The 13,335-nt window shown below is 44.0% G+C and overlaps 1 protein-coding gene and 1 long non-coding RNA gene across 3 annotated transcripts in view; both read right to left on the reverse strand.

The window, feature by feature from the left end:
• Window positions 1-4,159, reverse strand: part of LOC143514432 (uncharacterized) — a 194,519-nt gene extending 190,360 nt beyond the window's left edge. Inside the window, exon 1 of the long non-coding RNA XR_013130874.1 lies at window positions 4,028-4,159. This is a non-coding gene — a long non-coding RNA (uncharacterized LOC143514432). The remainder of the gene's footprint in view (window positions 1-4,027) is intronic.
• A 2,421-nt stretch (window positions 4,160-6,580) lies between these two features.
• The window catches only part of banp (BTG3 associated nuclear protein), a 44,791-nt gene continuing 38,036 nt past the window's right edge, over window positions 6,581-13,335 (reverse strand). For both annotated transcript variants that reach the window (XM_077005609.1, XM_077005608.1), the window contains 2 exons: window positions 12,244-12,384; window positions 6,581-7,832 (listed from right to left, as the gene is read on the reverse strand). In XM_077005609.1, coding sequence (XP_076861724.1) covers window positions 7,710-7,832; window positions 12,244-12,384 — 264 coding nt within the window. In that variant the 3' untranslated portion in view covers window positions 6,581-7,709. The remainder of the gene's footprint in view (window positions 7,833-12,243; window positions 12,385-13,335) is intronic.

Below are 13,335 nucleotides of genomic sequence, written 5' to 3' on the forward strand. Positions count from 1 at the left end.
CTGTCGTTTCCTTCATCACACTAGACCCTTGGCTCAGATCCGAACTGGTGTCTCATTTAGGATCAAGCATGCTGATTGGACCAGACCGTGCCTACAGCTGAGACAGCCAAGAGCCTGCCCCAGCACCAGGTGAAAAAGCACTACACTGTATTTAAAGTACTGAATGTGATTTACTTTAATGCACAAGACTTAATAGACCCTCTGTTTTCCATTTTCCATTCAGGTTTTTTTTTTTTTTCTCGCCACACACTTGGCGAACATTACAGGGAGATGCGGAGAATGACAGGCCATGAAAGGCTTAGCAGTCTCTCATTGAGTGGATTGCATCTCACGCTTTTCAATGCGCCGGGCCTCTGGGGGCACTAGTGAGCTCGTCCACTAATTCACAACCAACACTGAGTGAAACAGGGGTTTATGGGCTTGGTTCAAAGGACTGAACTGTGGTTTCCTCATTCCACACCAACTAGAGGCACAAGCTGTCTTTGAAAAAGTTCCCTATTGACAGAGACTCCTTCTCATCATTTTACGGCTTGCATTCTTTTCATTCTATTTCCACAGACAATTTAAGTCATAGATACAAAAGCTGTTTCAGGTCATGAGACAAATATTATGCAGTACTGATCTTGGTAAAATCTTCAATAAAAATAAGAAGGTCTACAAATCTACAAATTTGTGTTTTTCAGTCATTGTTTTCAGTGAGGCTTTTATGTAATTTATTGTCTTCTGATGCTGGGAAGTTTTAATTTAATTTACAGCCTTTTGATGCTAAAAAGCTATTGTAGGAATTAGGAGAAGAACTGAGAAAGATGTCCTCACACATGTCAGAAGACATGAGACAGGTTTGGCAGGAGTTCCTTTGAGGAGGAATCCAGGGGGCGACCTACATCCAGCACAGCCAACAAGCACCAGTCACTCATCCTGCACTTCCACGGGCCCTGCACAGTAATGCCAGCCTGGACACTATTCTGACCTTCCTCATCTCATTACCAAAGGCAGAGCTGGACCAGTCATAGCTGCCAACAGCATAGATCTCTGCCTTCAAGCTGCTTCTACACAGTCCTGTTTTCCTTTGATTCTTGCTTTAAAACCTTTCAAGCTTCGAGTCTTCAAGGCATCGGCAGCCGTGGGCGGGACAAGAACGCTGTCACCTCTGCTACGCCCGCCAGTTACCTTCATGGCAACGTAGCGCAGACCCTAACTGCTGCTTAACTCTCACATATTGAGCTTCATCAACGGACAGATGGAGGCTAGACAGGAGGAGGGTCAGGAAGGGGAGCCCTCACTAATCTGGCCCGGACTCCACACTTCCTTGCAGAGCACGGCCCAGTGCGTCTGTCTGGAACATGGCGTGCCAGTGACGCTCCCTCCTTCTGGTTCCCGCACGCGACCCAGCCGGGCCAGCATGCACAAAAATCCCAACAATGTGACCCAAAAGACTTTAGGGGCATTATGACTAAATCCTTACCAGTTAATGAATACGGAAAGAATTGGGGCGACTGAATACAAACTTTGATAAGAAGCATTTCTGAACTACTCGCTCAGATGACGTTCTGGCTCTTAAATCTCTGGCAAAAGGGCAAAAAAATTATGAAATGTTTTTGGCTGCAACTTACGTATGACAGTGGCTACATCTGGCTAATCATATTTGCAACCCATAACAAAGATATGTAGAGAGAAATCAAAGGACCGTGAGTTTTCTTGCATTAATAAACAACTTCTTTCTCCCATGGAATAAAAATGAGTTATTCCAAACAGATATCCAGAGATCTAGGCCTACTAGAAAAACAAAGGACTATTCAATGTTTGTCACATTTATTCACTCTGGTGCCATGGCAAAATCAGATTTAGCTGTAATTTGCATCTTTAAGCAATGTTATTCCTGAGTCTAGATTTGTCAGACGTCTCAATTAATCCATCTATGAGAGTGCTTGGCTACGGTTTTCATAAACACCCATTTTAAAGGGGTTCCCATGACTGAAAATCATTTAGGTCCATAAATAATGTCAGTAATCATATATTTCACCACATGAATTTGTCCATTATCAGAACCTATTCATATTAGGTTACAGCAGCCTTTTCTTTTTACAAAGTGCCAATTTTTCAAAGGTCAACAAACACATTTTGGACTTTTCTCAAAAGATAAAAGACACTATAGGGCACTACTCACATTTAATTTAGACTGCATGCTTTTGAATAGGCCGTAACTATTTAGGGGATACTGTGTGGACAAGACTACAAGTACAATTAATATATAATCAATTATACAACCCTAAAATTAACCTAACATCATAAAAGAATGTGAGCTAAAGTGAATTATGCTGTTTGAAAACTGAATTCACAAAAATTCTTTTTCCAATATAATTATTTGAACTGTTGCACATCAGTCAAAATGAACTAGTATGAAAAAAAATAATGCTGAAATGCCAGTGGCATCTTTGCAGAGCATATTCCTTGATATTAATGTGTGCAAAGCCACTTAGTCCACTATGACAACTGCCAATTACTGGCTTCTTTAATACATGGAAGCGAATGGACCCTGTCACTCCTCAGCATGGACACAGTGTATGTCTACACCTCTCTCTCTCTCTCTCTCTCTCTCATATATATATATATATATATATATATATATATATATATATATATATATATATATATATATATATATATATATATATATATATATATATATATATAATGTCCTTATATAATTTGGGTTTATAATAAATTCTTACAAGCATTTGGAAGATTTTTGGGAAAGTAGTCAAAAAGGCTTCCACTTGCAATATTAATGAGACACTCGGGAAAATAAGGATGTCTGCTCAAAATCATAAATTAATGGTTAAATATTTTGATTTTTTGGATCACTGAGGATGAAAATACCTATATGTAAGATTAGAGTCCAATATTGTTCATAACTAAGATATTCTTTATTTAATAACAACTTGCCAAATTCATTTTTAAAAAGTGAGGTGAAAGTGATGTAAACCATTGCCAGTGGAGCTCTGATACTCAAACTAAACATGGAATGGGCTGTTTTAGGCTGGAAATCTAAACCTTGGGAGTAGCAGCATGACAAATGCATTAGCTGTTGGGTGGTGATCAGCCACAAATGCAAAATACATGTATTTGGCTGTACTGTGTAACCTATCTATTTCATTAACACTTCTGGCGAGGCTTGTTGCTAGAATGTCTCTAATGCATCCCCCTTTAGAGATGTCGATTAGATGTGTTTGTATATGTCTCGGTATATGTCTGCTGGTTCCATACTAAACAAAAGGCAAAATACGAGTAATAAAAGGGAGCAGTCACGCTAAATTCCGTTAGACTCAGAAAAAACGTTATAAATGACACGAATACAGATATAAGGGGTCATAACCTCTATACGTGGCCAGTAACAATGAATTGTTGAACGTGCAAAGTGCGGCTGGTGTGTTTCATTGAGAACTCTGAGCATCTCTTCTCACTCTCATCACTTCCCACATCCACTTCTCCATCTAGAAACATCAAAGCAAGGTATGTCTTTTTACACACGAGTAATACTGGTACCACATTATACGAGATTATGGTAGGAGGGATCCACTATTAGCATGATAGGTTTATCTAAGAAAAGCCTGAAACTTTTGACCAAAGAGGCAACTTAAGGGTTAAACCAACTGAATATGATATTCGCGCAGATGACCTGGTTATCCAACATCCCAGATGAAGTGGTCCGTCGAAAAAAAATTAATAGTGAATACACTTAAATTCATCAAAAGCGTCCAGTGTTCCAGTTCTTTCGTCGACTGTAAGTTATTTGCTAAACGTATTTTTCAGTGGGCAAGAAAACTTAAAGTAATTAAAGTAGCTTTTATGAAGCCGCTCGATGATGCTAAATGAATACCGGTCGACTGAACCTGTCAAAGTTGTTAAACTCTTGTGTCATCGCCTCCCGAGTTCACTCTAAGGACACGAATTTAACTGACGTCCTCTACTTCCCGTCGTATTTCTTTGGACTAAATATTGAGTATAGCGGCAGAGGTTAACTCACCCTTGGTTTACACCTTAGAAACACGAGTTGAGGCAACCGTGCAGCTGTTGTTGACCAACGCACCGGAAAAGCTCTTCCATAGTGTCAGTGCGCGGCGGCCGTGGCGCATCCCTCCCCGCTCCATCAGTCCCCTCATGCGGGGCTGCGTGCCTCCCTCCCCCTGGTGGGAAGTTAACCTTTACACTACCAGCGCCGGGACAACTCACATCAACACACCTCGCAGTGCCGCATGCTGCATCATGTGTACTGAAAAATGCGTGCACAATATCTGAAAAAAGAGATTTTAAAGAATATCTAAAAAGAGAAAGCGCGAAATAAATCACGATAGAACAAATACAACTATGCAAACTTGGATACTTGGATGTGAATGGATCAATTGGGGAATAGATTTCGTCTAGTTTTTATATTCTAGAAAGTAGAGGGAAATCCAGTTTTAACAGACAAAAAAGAAAACAATGAACTAAAGATGTAAGATGGACACAGAAGTCAGCGTTGTGAAAACTACGCTCCTTGCTACTGAACACTTTATCTCCTGAGTCCATCCATCCTTTCCTACAAGTAACCACTAGAGACCTGTTCCCTATGTTTATGAATTATTTAATGATAAAAGATCCATTAGGCAATGCCTTTTTTGTGAAAGTGTAGCAGAGGGTGAGACTAGGGAAACTATGGATTAGTTATGATAAACAAATGATGTATTTTGCTGGACCTGTGTTATAAATCCAAATCTGTCATTATGTAAAATTGAACATACCAGTTCTGCAAAGCACATCTTATCACATTTATTCTTTAGGGATAAACAGGTTTGAAAAGTAGAATCAGCAGGTTGCTGATTTGGTGTGTGTTTGCCTGTGGAAACTGGTTCTGGTTGTGTGGTGCTCAGAACTGGCCTGAATTGTCTATTCCCTTCGGTCTGACAGCTTCCCCTACCACATCACAGGACGTGACCGTGAACCACAGAGCTGTGTGTATCATAAACGCTCCATGTTTCTGGCAGGGGCAGTCCTTCATACCGCCTGGGGCTACTTTTTTGTTTTCAGCAAATTAACAAGTGTTGATTTATCATCCTGGAAACAAACCATTGCAATTTTCTAAATGTTTTTTTCTTGTTTGGACGTTTTGATGGTTTATTCTAAAAAAAAAATGTTCACGAGTACTGAATGTATCCCTGTATATCATTCCAAGACTCAAAGTTAGTAGAGGGTGAGGGATGGACAGACCAGACGTGCCCCGAGAGGTGGTACAGAGCTCCAGAGAGCAGTAGCCTACCTCAGGACCTTTGAATCCAGCCCTCAGGACTTGATTACTAGCTGAAGTGTACTGAAAGTATCAAAATGTGGACGGTCTCAGGGCCCTCCAGGGCTGCTTTGAAAAACCCCTGGCTTAGCTGCTGCTGAGGTGTGAGGAGTGAGAGTTGGTGGAGACACGCTACAACATTCTCCTCCCTTTCTATCTGTCCATCCTGCCAAACCCTTCACTCTTTTATTATTGTATTATCACTGTTTATTCTTTTCTTACTTTTCTTTCTAGCAGGATTTCAGCCTCGCAGGAATCAATTCATTGTGTTGAACTTGGATTTGGGTCTCGGTAGTAAATTGGGCAGTAAATGTTAAAGGTATTTAAGCCACTCCATGCGCCCCTGAGAAGATGCCCAGGCCACATCAGGGACATGGGAGTGAGACAAAGAACAGACGGGCAGCGGAGTGATTGCTGCTTCTGCCACGCCGAGAGTAGCGCTGGCAGACTGAGGAAAGGGAGATGGGAAGGAAGAGAAGCAGACACACACATACTACAAGGTTGAGAGAGAAAGAGAATGAGAAAGAAAACAGAAAAAGAACATGGTGAAATGAGATAGAGGGAGGACGCTAAAGGAGTGGTTAAAAGAAGAAACCAGGAGACACAGAAAGAGACCAAGACACAAAGCAAGAGAAAACAAAGAGAAACAGCAGAGATGGTTTTATCAACTTTTATATGAACTGTTTCTTGCAGTTATTCCAAAACACACCATTACATCACAGAGTGCGTGGGAACTCACACTAAAGCTCCAAAAGGGTCTCTTTATCTCCCCCCCCAAACGTTCACCACAGACCTACTCCTTTCTCTGGAGTACCCAGACATACTCAGAGGAAGCATTACAGCAAGACTGGATGCTTAAGTGACTGGTCAGGTCACAGTGTCTTGAGCTGGACCGAACAAATGCGCGCTGACCAGACGGAAGTGCTCAAACCTTCGCAAACAACTTTTGTTTTTTCCCTTAATCACACCCAGTCCCCAGGAATATAAACCGAACAGGAAACAGACAACCCCTCTTAGCAACAGTCAAACAGCCACAACACGCCCCGCCACTGTAGCTCAGCTTCAATATTCCCATATGCTCAATGACAGCATTGCAACCTCCTTCACATCCAGCACAATGCTCATAACTCAACCCATAATGGCATCGGCAGTCACAGTTAAGTATGAAGAGGAAGCACTTTCCCTTACAGTATCCCTGACTTCAGTCTGGCTGCTACTGTTCTGCTCAATGATGCTCAAGAATCAAGGCAATGCCAGCAGGTTTTAATGCCATTTATTCCTTTTGCAAGTCATTCACACACACACACACACACACACACACACACACACACACACACACACACACACACACACACACACACACACACACACACACACACACACTCTCTCACACACACTCACACACTCTCACACACACTCTCACACTCACACACACACACACACACACACACACACACACACACACACGTAAGATGGAGACACACGATAACAAAATGAAAAAGCATTTCATACTTTATGTACATGAACATGGTCAGTGTTGCTTCTGAAAGCAGATTCATCATGTTTTATATCTACAGAATTCATCCACTGCCGCTTAAAAAAAGAAAAAAAAGCTTCACAATTATTTATGGTTGTTCCAATAAACTGTCAGAAAAGAACACACCTCCTTTGTGGGTTGACCATATTCTGTAAAAAGCTCCACGGAGAAAAGGAGAGGAAGCCCTCAAATAAGCCAGAAACAAAGACATACCATGAAAGAATTAAATTAGACATAATGAAACGAAGCAGATTCAGCGATCGCGCGCTGGTTTAGCGCCACTGCCTGGGCTGATCTGTAACCTGAGCCGTTAAGAGATTCCAGGAACAGTTCCCATTCACGAGCTTCAGTTATTTTTAAACGAACAGTCCACAGAACAGTCTTTGTCCTAATTGGAGCAGGGATAGATGAACAGCTTCAAGCCAAACAGCTAGGCACGCTCCTCTAAGCTGTAGTTAAATAAACCTGTCCAGTGAGGCAGAGGTGCAGGAGTGATGGAACGCAGGCTGAGAGGAGGAGAGCTCCTCTTCCTCATGTGGTGCTTGGCCAGAGTCTGGGACACAAGGAGCTCTGCGGAGCGTGAAGAGTCACCAAAACCTTCTGGGTTTTAAGCTGACTGGCAGTTTAAACAGTCATGGATTGTCATGAGATCGCCAGTAGACCAGGTAACACAAAAGGGACTGCAGTGTTTATTTAAACAAAGACCGCCTGGTTTTAGCCCAATCTGAGCAAAGTCACTGATTTTGTTTGAGTTTGAGCACCCAGGACTCTTGTGGCTGTATGTTTCTCTGGGGCTGCTGTAGCACTGGACCCCTGCACACACACATATGAGAGACAGCGACCGGTGGCTCAGGTGCCCACGGTGTTGACAGGCATCTGGATCTGGACCACCTCTCCATTCTCCCCCTGCTGGACCTGCACCGCCTCCTTCACCTCCATCTCTGCCTGAAGTGCTGGGCCAAGTGCCTCCGCCTGAATGAGAGAGAGAGAGAGAGAGAGAGAGAGAGAGAGAGAGAGAGAGAGAGAAAGAGAGAGAGGATAAGATGGAGGGAGATTGTAATCAGATCAGACAGGTACTGATGATGGGAATGTATGGCGAGGGCAGTGCTCTGTACTATATGTCAGATAGGAAAACTTGCTAGTGTTAGTACAATGTATTACAATTCATTCACTTTCATCACCATTAGTATCCATTTCAAGCCATTTCAACACTTATCAGTAGTGGATTATTTGAGGAGCAGACCAGTAAACTTCAGCTGTGCTGAACTGAACTGCAGGGAGATCAGATTAAGGCTATGCTTTATCACCATCAGCCAAATAAAAACAGTGTGTGAGGTAGACCAAAAGGCACAAGGATGAGTCACATGTGAGTGTGTCCAGTGAGTCATTCCTTCCTCACACACTTGCCAGGCGGCTCAACTACACACCTGCACAGCACAGAGAGACAGTCTGCACTTGAGAACACGGCCCAGATATCGCCTTAATGTGTCTCTCTTTCTCTTTCTCTCTCTCTCCCTCACTCACTCACATACTCACACACTCACTCACTCACTCACATACTCACACACTCACTCACTCACTCACTCACTCACTCACTCACTCACTCACTCACTCACTCACTCACTCACTCACTCACTCACTCACTCACTCACTCACTCACTCACTCACTCACTCACTCACAGCTGTGGCTGTAACAGTGATCCAGCACAGCCTACACTACATGGTCCCCAAAGTCACATAGTCTTAAAACATAGATGTTTTGACATTATTCACACAATGGGTGTGATTTGTGTGCCAAGTCTTCTGTGCCAAAGCCTGAATTCTGCTTGATCCACAAGAGGGCGATGATGAGAACATCTTAAAGTATTAAATGGAAATGAGTTTTTGACTGATTTTGGTAGTATGTTCATTTGTGTCTGCTCTTTTACATAAACACATGAAAAGCAGGCCTCAGATGCAGTGTGACTGGTGTGATGAGAAGACAGGGCCTTGTTCCTTGCCTGCCACACACACACACACACACACACACACACACACACACACACACACACACACACACACTTGCATCTCTGAAGTGAGCTCCAGTGAGTTCCGGGCCAGCTGTTGTGTCCAGCACAGGACCCTGACCTGGTGCTGACCCAGCAGAAGGGCAGGGGAAGATCACTCAGCCGCACTGCGTCTCTTACGTTTCCACGGAGCTGTATAGGGAACGGCACTTCCTGCCCGGAAACATGCTCTCGATCCATTTTGTTCTTTTCTGCCCCAGTGGGTGTTATGGAAACTATTTTTTTAAAGTATATATAAAAAAAACAAAAATAAAATGCCAGGGTAAATAAATAAAAAAGAAATGAGTCATTTTTGGCTCTGTGTAAGCACTACCACATGTTTTGGTGAGACAGATGAGAGTGATTCTCATAATTCTGCAATTCATACAGTGTGGAGTCTGCATGGCTGCAATGACCTCTTGACCCCAGGGAAACGAGTCAGTCAGGGGATCGCTGAAGTGCAAGGGCAAGTTCAAAGCTTCAGATATTCTGAAACCTTAAAACTATCCACACAGCTTCAAAACTGCAATGATTTAAAATTACAACAAGCAATTGCAGAAACATAAGTTATTGGTTTGACCTCAAAAAAGCGCTACAGACATCTGGAGTCACATGCTCTTTTTCCCCTCTGTGTTGATTTTTTGTAAAAATGCGCTGTATACGATAATTCATTAAGTACATTTCCAGCCCTGAAGCACTAACAATGCTGTTGTAGAGGCAGCCCATCCTGCCAAACAGGGCCCAGCTCAGCGTACGGGTTCATGTGTGGCTGGACCATCTCTCCAGCACACCCATGTCCTCATACAGTGCTCAACATGGAAATTTCACACCGAGATATTTGGTCCAGGAGGGCCTAGCTGGAAGTGAGGCAAGGGCTTGTGGCTAGGCTCTGAGCTAGGGGGCTCTGAGCTAGGGGGCTCTGAGCTAGGGGGCTCTGAGCTAGGGGGCTCTGAGCTAGGGGGCTCTGAGCTAGGGGGCTCTGAGCTAGGGGGCTCTGAGCTAGGGGGCTCTGGACTCCGGGCTGGGGGTCTGGAGTCTGGACCGGGAGGGCTCTGGGCGCTGAGCTGGGGGGCTCTGGGCTGGGGGAAGGGGGGTTTGGGGGGCTGTAGGCTGGGCGGCTCTGTGGGGTAGCGGCCCAGTCATGGAGCCTCACAGGCTCTCTAGACTTGGCCCAGTGAAGTGGAGGAAGAAGAGAAGCATGCTGAAGGCCAGCATGTGTGAGAACTGTGAGAACGTGTGTTAGAGTTGATGTATGTGTGATGACACGATGATGACACAGAGTGGTGGAATATAGTAATATAGTACACAAGACCCAGGCTAAAAACATGGGCAGCAGCCCCTGAAGAACATTATCAACACACACTGATTGCACATGCACATCAGGAGAGGCTGTGTGTGTGTGTGTGTGTGTGTGTGTGTGTGTGTGTGTGTGTGTGTGTGTGTGTGTGTGTGTGTGTGTGTGTGTTAAAGAGGGAGCGAGGGACACAGAAAAGAAAAAAATCTGAGAAAGAAAAACAGTGAAAAATGGAAGAATGACTATAGGCCAAGGTATACTGAAGAACTGGACAGCTTTGGGGGGAAAACCGAAACACACAGAGGAGAGACAGAGAGATGAATAGGGAGTCTGGTAAAAACAGGTATACAGGAGAACTACAGACAAGCGTAGTGGAAGAAAAACCCAGCAAAGTAAAGAGTTGAGTGAACGGCTAAAGTATTCCTAGTTGGTGTTCTAACAGTGAATTCCTGTTAAAAATCGCCACCATGAATCACCAAGGATGAAAAGCTATAAATGTGGTTTCACAATGTCATTGCTTCATAAGAACGCCCCACGTTTCTAACAGGAGGAACGAGTTCTCATTGCTCATGGTAAGCAAAGGCCAAACAGGCAAAAACAGTGAAATTAGTTAATATTATTTAGACCACAGCACAGCTATGTCTAAGTAGGTGTAACTGGTGCTGTTGGTTGCAGCAGGCTGGCCACTTTCAGGTGGGGAATCCTCCTCCCCTCTGCCCCATTACCACACCAAGGATCTCTGAACCCATCTGGGAGTCCTAGCATGGAGTCTTTTGAAGGCTCAGGCATTTACTGCATCACATTCACACAGGGTGGGAGAGCCTCAAAGCAGAAGGAAACGGAAGGGCTTTCATTCCTTCTCTTGTTGAATGTTTGTAAATGTGAAATATAAAGTTAGCTGGTGTGTTTCCGAGCGGTGGACTTTTCACACATAACGAGCATCACGACAAAGCCACGTCGCTTCTTCCACCCTAAATGCTCACCTTTGACCTCACGCTGTAACTATCACGTAACCCTTAAACGTTTATGTGTGTGTAAACGTGGGCCTAGCATCTTTGAAACATGATAAGTGCATCATAAGGAAATGATCTGAGCAGTTTCACAGTTTACAAGGCAGGGCATGAGTAGAGGGAGTGAAACAGAGAGAGAGGAGGGAGAGAGAAGGGGAGATAGAGAGGGAAGGAAGAGAGGAACTAGAGGCTATTTATTATTTCTTGAGAAAACAAACTGATGTGGTGTGCTGATTAGCAGAACTGGGTGCATGATCAGCTCCAGAGCATATGCAGAAACAAGTGTTTCCAGAAAGAACGAACACGAACACACACACACATGAACACACACACACACACACACACACACACACACACACACACACACACACACACACACACACACACACACACACACACACACACACACACACACACACACACACACACACACACACACACACACACCACCTGTAGCTACAACACTACATAAAGGCCCTTGCTGAAGGGTGCAAATGTGCTTGCGTAATGTAAGAATTATTACTGTAGACATCTCTTTGTAGTGATTGATTTGCAGTCATACACTGATAAATATACAATATATCCGAGTTATACTGTAGCAAAAGCAGGCCATATGTCAAGCATACACTAAGAGGAACTGGAGCCATTCGGTGGCGACATCTAGAAAGAGACTTATGGGGTCTGTTGTGAGGTGTGGGGGCACACAAGTGTGGGGGAACACAGGTGTGGGGCACACAGGTGTGGGGCACACAGGTGTGGGGGCGCACAAGTGTGGGGTCACACAGGTGTGGGGTCACACAGGTGTGGGGGCACACAAGTGTGGGGCACACAGGTGTGGGGGCGCACAAGTGTGGGGGAACACAGGTGTGGGGGCACACAGGTGTGGGGGCACACAGGTGTGGGGTCACACAGGTGTGGGGGCGCACAGGTGTGGGGGCGCACAGGTGTGGGGTCACACAGGTGTGGGGTCACACAGGTGTGGGGGCGCACAGGTGTGGGGGCGCACAGGTGTGGGCATGTTTCTGCTGTCCCACCTGCACAGTCCCTGTGTGGTCAGTGACGGGTCCCAGCTGGACGTACTGGACCTGGATGTCATTGCCCTGGAGAGGAGATGCCTCCACTGTCCCTGTCCCATCAGCAGATGCTACTGCAATGAGCTGAGGCCCTCTCAAAACCTAGAGAGAGAGAGAGAGAGAGAGAGAGAGAGAGAGAGAGAGAGAGAGAGAGAGAGAGAGAGAGAGAGAGAGAGAGAGAGGACGGTAGGAAAACATGAGTGTAGAAGTGACGACTAGATTCAGTACATCGGCGCTAAGACAAAGACAGACACAGCAGGACCCTACATAGTTACCTTAACTGAACAGTGCTATGATGCTTTTGACACCGTGTTTAATGTAGTCAATGAATGATCTCTGCATAATATAATATTAGAGAACCACCATAGAACCCTTCAGCCTGCCTTTGACACTTGACATGTGTGTGTGTCTGTGTGTGTGTAAGAGAAACACACAAACTCTAAATTTGAGAACTTATTGTCTCAATCTTACAATCTACTCTAATTACTAGGGCTTCACACATACTCATTACATACATACACACATCCCTTCACAACAAGGCCATCAGTCTGTACTGTGTGGTCCAAATGTCTGAGTACACAACCAAGAACATAAAAAGTTTGGCACAGAATACGTTTTTCAGCATTCAATAAGCCCTCAAACTACAACAATATGCTCTTTTGACATTATTACGAACAGCTGGAAATATTTTTCAACACAAGTATGATGTAGTGGTACTGATAAAAGCATACAGTTCATACGAAATATCAGACATTAGCTGATTAGAGACGACAACAATTCACACTGTAAAGAGCCTACAGGTATAATTTAAGTAAAATCTTTCAAATCTGAAGCAAATGGTGTGCAAACATTTAAATGCTTTTCTCTTTCCCATGATATTTCTCAAATAGGTTCAATGATGGACTGCTCTAAATAGTAAAATCTGTATTAGCCACCCCCCCCCCCCCCCCCCCCTTTAAATAAGGAAATAAAAACAGCTGTTTTTCTACTGGCAAGAAACTCTCTCAATAATTTAATACTTTCCCATCTTTAATACTCTTCAATTTTTATTAT

Source organism: Brachyhypopomus gauderio, chromosome 5, assembly GCF_052324685.1.
Source record: "Brachyhypopomus gauderio isolate BG-103 chromosome 5, BGAUD_0.2, whole genome shotgun sequence".
Lineage (NCBI taxonomy): Eukaryota > Metazoa > Chordata > Actinopteri > Gymnotiformes > Hypopomidae > Brachyhypopomus > Brachyhypopomus gauderio.